The sequence below is a fragment of the Eumetopias jubatus genome, unplaced genomic scaffold (assembly GCF_037043125.1).
Source record: "Eumetopias jubatus isolate StellerSeaLion01/CBP00866 unplaced genomic scaffold, mEumJub1_p1.0 scaffold_99, whole genome shotgun sequence".
NCBI lineage: Eukaryota > Metazoa > Chordata > Mammalia > Carnivora > Otariidae > Eumetopias > Eumetopias jubatus.
Window position 1 is genome coordinate 311,927 of NW_028274905.1, and position 7,779 is coordinate 319,705.

The 7,779-nt window shown below is 60.7% G+C and overlaps 1 protein-coding gene across 1 annotated transcript; it reads right to left on the bottom strand.

Moving 5' to 3' along the window:
* Nucleotides 1-565: 565 nt before the first annotated feature.
* On the bottom strand, nt 566-3,586 carry LOC148161661 (epididymal-specific lipocalin-10-like). Its single transcript, XM_088020654.1, has 5 exons — nt 3,476-3,586; nt 2,682-2,821; nt 2,266-2,336; nt 1,874-1,981; nt 566-729 (listed from the first exon to the last, which is right to left on the bottom strand). The coding sequence occupies exons 1-5, from the start codon at nt 3,584-3,586 to the stop codon at nt 566-568; spliced, it is 594 nt and encodes a 197-aa protein (XP_087876780.1).
* Between the last annotated feature and the right edge of the window lie 4,193 nt (nt 3,587-7,779).

Below are 7,779 nucleotides of genomic sequence, written 5' to 3' on the forward strand. Positions count from 1 at the left end.
AATTTGCCAGTTTGCCTCTCCCTGGCAGCTAGCACATGCCTGGCATGCCACGGGTGCTTGGAAATGTTGGGCGAATAAGTGGAAGACTTCCTGAGGAAGTGTAGGACGTCAGGGCCCACGGGGACTGGTGGCAGACGCGCTGTGGGACGCATACAGAAGGACGACATTGGTCCAAGAGCCGTGGTCTACTTCCCAGCAGAGAAGTGTGGCAGACTCTTTCCCCCATGTAATCTGGAGGGCGTGGGCAGAATGGGTCCGGTCGGGCATCCTCCTGCCTGGCCAACACCTGCCCTCCTACCGCCTTCCTATCCCCATCTCTCCAAGATCATAAAGGATCCCGCTTGGGCTACGGCCATGGCCCTGGACTTCACCCCATCAGTGGCCTGGGGTATTCCAACGCGTCCCAATAGGCCATTGGCTGTGCAGACCAGCAGTCTTGAGCGATGTTCCCGGGGTCAAGGGGGACCGCGGGTGGAGCCGCGAGGGGACAGGTGGGTGGACGCGGGCTCTCAGGGTAGGATGGTGTGGGCACACGAGGCTGCAGGAGGGAGAGAAGCACTGAGCTCTACGGGATGGATGGGGGCCGGGCGTGCTGTTGGCCTGCACGGGAGGGCCCGTGGCCGTCTGTTACCATCTTTGGGAGAACAGTCACACCGTTTGCGAGCTCCCAAATCTCACATATGTCTACGAATTTTTTCATGCTCGGGAAGCTGGACCTGCTCTGTCTGCCTGCAGTTGAAAGCAGAGTCACAAGGTCAGAGTCCCCAGCTCTGGCCCTCTGGGGCTGTCCCCGAGCCCGTGGCCACCGCAGCGCCGTCCGAGCTGGCAGGACAGAGAAGCCAGTGTGCTGCCAAGGGAGGGGGCAACAGGCGGGTGATGGGGAGTGTGCCTCTGTCCCCTCTGTGCTCCGAGGTAGGGGGTGTCCCCAGTGCAGCCCCAAGGCGGGCACCACACAGGGCCACTTGGGGAGGCCCCTCTGCTCACAGGACCCATGGGCCGGAGCCTGATGCCCCTCCCGCTGCGCTCCTGGCCACGCCGTCCTCCACGGAGACTCCACGGGACCCCTCCGACCTCCCCAATGGCTGTCCTGCAGGCCTCGGTGCCCCGAAGTGGGTTTGTGCTCCCTTCCCCCCACCCCTCCCTGGACAGCAGCTCCCCGCCACCCTCCCTTCACCACCTCCCCCTGCTCCCCCGATCCTGCCCTCAGCCCAGGGGTCCCCTGCCTCCATGCAGAGGGTCAGTCCCACTCCGGGCCTGTTGCCTTCTGGGCTCCGCCCGTGCACTGGCCGCCCCCACTCAGCCCCGTGGCAGCCGCACCAGAGACCCGCCCACCCGGTCCCCCCGTCCGGGCGCCGCGCTCTGCCCGCCCACCTGGCCACCCGTTTGCTGTGTGTGTCCCGGCCCTGACCTCCTACTTCCCACTTCCTGCCAGCCCGCAGCGCAAGGGCCGTGACAGGAATGGATGTGTGTTCGTGTTCCCCCAAATTCATCCATCAGAGCCCCAGAGGGATGGTGTGACGTCCTGGGGCCTTGGGAGGTGTGTGGGGTTAGCTGGGTGCTCATGATGGGGTCAGTGCCCGTATAAGAAGAGGAAGACACCGGAGCCCTCTCCCCGACACTTGACATAGTGAAGAGGCGGCCATCTGCAAACCAGGAATGGGGACCTCCCCGGAATTCGCCGGGTTGGCGCGCTGAGCCGTGAGAATCAATGTCCATCGCGGGCGCCTGTGCGGTGCGGTCTGTGGCGCTCTGTCAGGGAGCCCGAGCTGAGGCAGGTGCTTCCATACCTTGCCCTCTGAGCTTGTCGCCCCTCCGTCCCCCACCTGACCCGCACCCCGCACGCCCCCTCCCCAGAGTTTTCCACTGGACTCACTGAGGAGCAGCAGGGTCTTAGAGGTCCGCCCGGCCCGGCCCAGGCGCACGTAGACCACGCCGTAGCTGTAGTCGGTGGACAGCACGTGGAAGCCCTCGACCCCCTTCACTGGACCGGAAGAGAAGCGTGGGGCCGCCCGATCAGGCCTGCACAGCAGGGGCAACTGGGAAGGGTCAGGAGTCCCTCCCACACACCCAACCACCTTCCAGGCCTAGGCGGGCACTTGCATGCTTGTGGGCTCTGGGACCGTGGCCTGCCTGCCCGCCCCGTGGGCCGCTGTCCATCCCATCCACCCAGCCCTGGGACAGAGGAGCGGCCTCTCCCGGGCCTGTGGCCGTGAACCCGGGGACACGCCCACCCCCAGGTCTTTCTCTCCAGGCCTTCATACACACAAGTATTCCTGAACATCGCCTTTTTCCTATCTTTCCGCAGAATTAATGTGTGTGACTGACACCCCTGTGACCTGGGGGTGGGGGGGCAAGGCGGGAGCCCTTTGTTGGCTCTGGTTTCCTGAAATTTTCCAGTTTGGTGCAGGGTCAGTCCCACAGCTCAAGGGAAACCCTCAGAACACCCACTCTCTGCCGAGTGCTCCCGTGTACATGGTGGCCTCTCCCAAAATCAGGCCTTAATTTTTAGGGGCAGGAAGGGTTTCGGGGCCGCAGAGATGGTCTGTCAGATGTGCGGGTGATCGTGGGTCTGGCTCCCCCCGCCCCCGGCTCCCTTTCCCCTCTTGACAGGGAGATGTCTGGGCTGTTTGTGGTCAGGGCTCCGTGAAGAGTGTGCTGGGCCCCCACCCTGGTCCACTCACCGGCTGAAGGCAAGGACCACCTTCAGCTGGCCCGCTTTGTGGACCTCCAACATCGATGCCCCCAGCTTCCTCCTGTCTCTGCCTGGCAAGAATCTCTGGCCCTCAGAGGCGACAGCCAGAATGTACCAGAACCCTGAAAACTGTGGAGAGCGTGCTGGCGTAGCTGCCCGTGCCAGGCTCCCAGCCGGGCCCTCAGGAAGCCACCGGACACTGACATTGGCCTGAGGCCCGGGCCGGGTCCAGCACCCACAGGTCGGCACAGCCCCTGCACAGGGCCCCGGCTGCCCCTCTGGGCCTTGGCGGGCAGGTGCCGGGTGTGCTGGGGCCCCGAGGGCTGGGCTGTGCTTACCATGTGCTGGAATTCCCTTCCCGTGAAAGGCCTCCCCCTTCCTTCCAGCTCGGCCCTCGGCCCCATCCCTCTGACTTCCTGCCACAAACCCACATTCCCGGGGAGTCAGTTCCCACGGCCACCTCCACTAGAACCTTCCACCTGCCAGCCATCTGGTTGTTCTGGAACACGGTCTGCTCGTTCGGCCTCTGCCCACCTAGCATCCCTGGGGCCCTGAGGCAGCACCTGCCTGGGGCCCTCGGCCCTCCCCCCTCTTGCGTGGCCACCAGCTCCTCAGAGAGAGGCCAGGGCCTGAAACCCCTTCCGCCCTCGCGGCACTGCCCCCTGTTCCAGGATGGCCCTTTGGAGATTTTCAGGGAGTGATCTTCCAGCCACCACACACACTGCATGCCTGGCCCCGGTCGGCCTGGCTGTCAGCCTTGGGGAACGCAGGTGTGTGGCTCACCTTGTTCCAGTTGAGGTTGTGGGACTCCCTGGGTAGCTGTCCCTGCGGCCGGGACCCCGTAGCAGGCATAAGCGCCAAGACCAGCACACACGTCAGCCTCCCTGGTCCCATTGTCACCCTCCTTCCTCGGCCACCGGGGCACTGAGTTTAAGTCTCCCCACCCACCTGACCCTGCCGTGGGCGTCCAGGCAACCCAGAGCCTTGAGCCAGCCTGGGGTGGGTCAATGTGGGGGGAGAGGGGCTTTGGGACACAGGCGGGCGGCCTAGGGGCTCGGCCTGGCGGGTGCTGCCTGAATTTGAAGGCCATCGTGTTCCCCTGTGAGACCCCTGGGCCTCCCATCCTAGCCCCCGCGGAAGAGAGGCAAGCAGCCGGGAGGCGTCCCTGTGAGTCACTTCATAGAGATATTTGCACGTGAGAAGCAGGACCACGGTGACGATGGGGCACAGACGGCACCAGCGTGACAGCAGGGCTCTCCGTCCCGAGCAGGTGCTCCCGGACAGGGCTGCTGGGTGTGTGTGAGCATGCCCACCCCTAGCCTGCACGCACCGCCCCTCTCCGTGAGTGAGGGGCAGCCCCCAGCCCAGCTTCCGCCACGACGTCAGGCACGGCCCCACCAGACCACAGGAGGAGCCACAGGCTCGGTCCCTCTGGAATCCTGCCCCCTGCCCTGGCCCCAAAGCCCCAGGTCTGGGAAAGCCACACTCTTGTGCCCTGGACACTGTGGCACCCCAGCCGCGCACCCTGGTGGGCACCCACGCCCACTGCGTCAGCCCGCACCTGTCCAGACTCCCGAGGGTCTGCTCTAACTCAGACAGACAATCCTCCCTGCAGCCCAGGGACTGTGGTGACCTCTGCTTGCGGAGCAGCTGCCCCCAGCCCAGCCCCCACTCAGGAGCCAAGACCCACGTCCACGTGCCCCCCACCCAGAGCTGGTTCTGGGCTGTATGGCCCAGCCCTCGGTGAGCCCCACGCCCACCTCCTCCCCCTGCACCGACCGGAGCCCCGAGAGGGCAGTGTCCCGTCTGACATTGCCGTCCGCCCTCGGCACACAGGTGAGAGGCATCTGTAGGGCCTTGTGGGATCGTTTTATTTGGAACTGCCATGAGTCCTGAGAGCAGCCCGCCCCACACCAAGCTCCCAGGCGGCTGAGCAAGGAGGCCAGCGCCTGGCCAGCCTCACAGGACTCGGCGGGCACAGTCCCACCGGGAGGTCGATGCATTCACTGAAACCCAAGCAGAGCGTTGCAGGACCCCAGATTCACCTCGAGGGGTGTCAGCCCCGTCCCGGTCCCCAGGCCTTCTCGGGGCAGAGCTCTGGGGTGTCGGATCTGGGGTGATGCTCAGGAGGACAGCTGACCTGGAAAGCCTTGTGCGCACAGGTGACTGGGGGGTAAGAGGACTTGTGAGGGTGGGCACCCAGGACACACCGCGGCCACCCCGCTCTGCCCACGGCCTCGCCCGAGACGGGGCCGGCCCTGCAGGCCTGGCTTTGGGCAGGAGCAGGAGACTCCGTGTAGAGCTCCCCACCCCCACCCTGCCTGACTCCCTGAGGCTCGGAGGGACCCCGAGACCCACAGAAGTCAGCCAGGGGCCCGTGGGCATCGGGTGACACTCACGGTCCGGCCTCAATGTGGCCTCCTGCTGAGACAGGAAGCCCAGGACTGGCTCCACCTATCAAAGAGGCGCAGGGCCTCCTGGCTGGCCAGCTCTGTCCGGCCTGTGGGGCGGGAGGGGAGCCCTCACCACGTGTGCCCCTTGCCCCAGCCACCCCTCCTGCAGGGGGCCGAAGGGCAGGGATGCTGCTCTGGGACCCTGGAGGCCCGGGGCTCAGCACAGTCAGCGGGAGGTTGCCCAGCGTGGCCGCCCGTGGCAGGGAGTTCATGGGGCCGGCCCGTGGTGCCCACCACTTACTGTACAGCTCCACGGTGTTGAACGCCTCGTCCTTGAACTCTAGCTGGGTGAACACAATGGTGTAGTCCCTGAAGTTGGTGCCCAGCCCCTGGTAGTCCAACACTCCTAGGCCTAGGAAATACGTGCACCCCTCAGGGCGGAGCATCAGACCTCACGAGAGGCCCCCCCGGAAAGCATTGTCCCATTGACCCCAGAGCCAGCGCACAGAGGGCCTCAGGGACAGATGCCCGGCGAGTGCCTGTCCCAACTCATGCCGGGGGGGGAACCCTCCACCGATCATGTCCCCTCGGGGGCACCACCCCAGACGGAGGCCCAGGGTCACCGCGGGGCACGCCAGGGTGAGCCCTCTGTCTTCCAAACTCTGATAATAAAATCTTTTTAACATTAAAAAAAAAAAAGAATGTTTTCCAGTGTGTGTCTTTCAAGGATGCGTGCGTCTCATCTCAGCTCTCTCAACTGTCGGCAAGCAGTTGTTACTAGTGTTCCCTTAAAATGCTTTCAGTTTCTGAATTATTCTGGTGTCAGCCCTCCTCTTCCGTTCCTGATTTTAGAGTCTTTGTGCCTCTCCCCTTCCCTCTCTCTGCCCCACCGCACCTTCTGAGTTTGGTCAGTCAGCTACTGCTTTATGCACTTGTGGTGCTCTTCCCAAAGGACTCGCGTTCGGTTTCACGCTTTTGTCCTTTTCTTGGTATTGTAGGTTCTTAGGGTCAAAATTTAAGCACCGACTTGAGATTTTTTCTATTCCTATCCAGGCATTTACCGTCTAAGTTTCCCTCCAAACAGGACTTTGGCTCCGTCCCATGAATGTTGGCCTGTGGTCCTCTCCTTTCCATGCAGCTCAGCAGACACGTCTCGGCCCCGCCGGTTATTGAGAGGCCTGCTGCTTCGTCCGCACGTGGTTGTGGGGCTCCCAAAGTGCCTCGTCGCTGCCCTTCTCACCTCGCTCCCTGTGGTGGGAGCGCGTGCTTCGTGTGAGAGCGATTCTCTTCAATGCTTCACTCCTCGTTTTGTGACCGAGCACTTTTTGCACCTTGCAGGATGTTCCGTGTCCCGCTGAGGACGGTGTGCATTTTGCCGTGTGCAGCACCGAGTGTGGTGGGTGCTGTCGGGCGGTCTAATCGGTAACCCCGCTGGCTGCTGGGGGGGGCTTACATGCAGCACTGTGCGCAGTGACGCCCTCCTGCCACTGTTGGTGGGAATGCAAGCTGGTGCAACCACTCTGGAAAACAGTATGGAGGTTCCTCAAACAGTTGAAAATAGAGCTACCATATGATCCAGCAATTGCACTACTGGGTATTTATCACAAAGATACAAATGTAGGTATCCGAAGGGGTACGTGCACCCCAACGTTTATAGCAGCAATGTCCACAATACCCAAACTGTGGAAAGAGCCAAGATGTCCATCGACAGATGAATGGATAAAGAAGATGTGGTTCATATATACAATGGAATATTATGCAGCCATCAAAAGGAATGAGATCTTGCCATCTGCAATGACGTGGATGGAACTGGAGGGTGTTATGCTGAGCGAAATAAGTCAATCAGAGAAAGACATGTATCATATGACCTCACTGATATGAGGAATTCTTAATCTCAGGAAACAAACTGAGGGTTGCTGGAGAGGGTTGGGGTGGGAGGGATGGGGTGGCTGGGTGATGGACATTGGGGAGGGTATGTGCTATGGTGAGCGCTGTGAATTGTGCAAGACTGTTGAATCACAGACCTGTACTTCTGAAACAAATAATGCAATATATGTTAAGAAAAAAAAAAAAAGAAGGAGATAGCAGGAGGGAAAGAATGAAGGGGGCGAACTGGAGGGGGAGACGAACCATGAGAGACGATGGACTCTGAAAAACAAACTGAGGGTTCTAGAGGGGAGGGCGGTGGGGGGATGGGTCAGCCTGGTGATGGGTATTAAGGAGGGCACATTCTGCGTGGAGCACTGGGTGTTATGCACAAACAATGAATCATGGAACACTACACCAAAAACTAATGATGTAATGTATGGTGATTAACAGAACAATAAAAAAATTTAAAGAGAAAAAAATACTATTTATTTCACAGTCAGAAATGCAAGGCAGAAGGAACTTGGGTATTACCTGATAAACCTCTCATCATTTTAGACATTAAGAAAATGGGTGACCATGTGTCTAGGTCATATAATTAAAAATTGGCCAAAGCAGACTAGATTTTGGGTTTCCTGACTTCCAACACACAGGTCTTCTCCTTGACCACATGAGGCTTCCGTCTCATTTCCCCTTTTCCACCTTCTCCTCACTGGTGAGAGCTCAGGTCATATAAATATCATGTATCCTGCGAAGCCCACTTCAACTCACCTACACAAACTGTCTGCTTCCTCTTCTGTTCCCCCACCCATCTTAGCCCCCTTTGTA

Coding starts and splice junctions, on each gene's coding strand:
- LOC148161661 (XM_088020654.1), bottom strand. CDS start 3,586: ATGGGACCAGGGAGGCTGACGTGTGTGCTGGTCTTGGCGCTTATGCCT. Junction 2,337..2,681: donor GTGGTCCTTGCCTTCAGCCG/GTGAGTGGACCA, acceptor CCCCACCCCCAG/GTCACAGGGGTGTCAGTCAC. Junction 730..1,873: donor TAAGACCCTGCTGCTCCTCA/GTGAGTCCAGTG, acceptor TTTCAACTGCAG/GCAGACAGAGCAGGTCCAGC.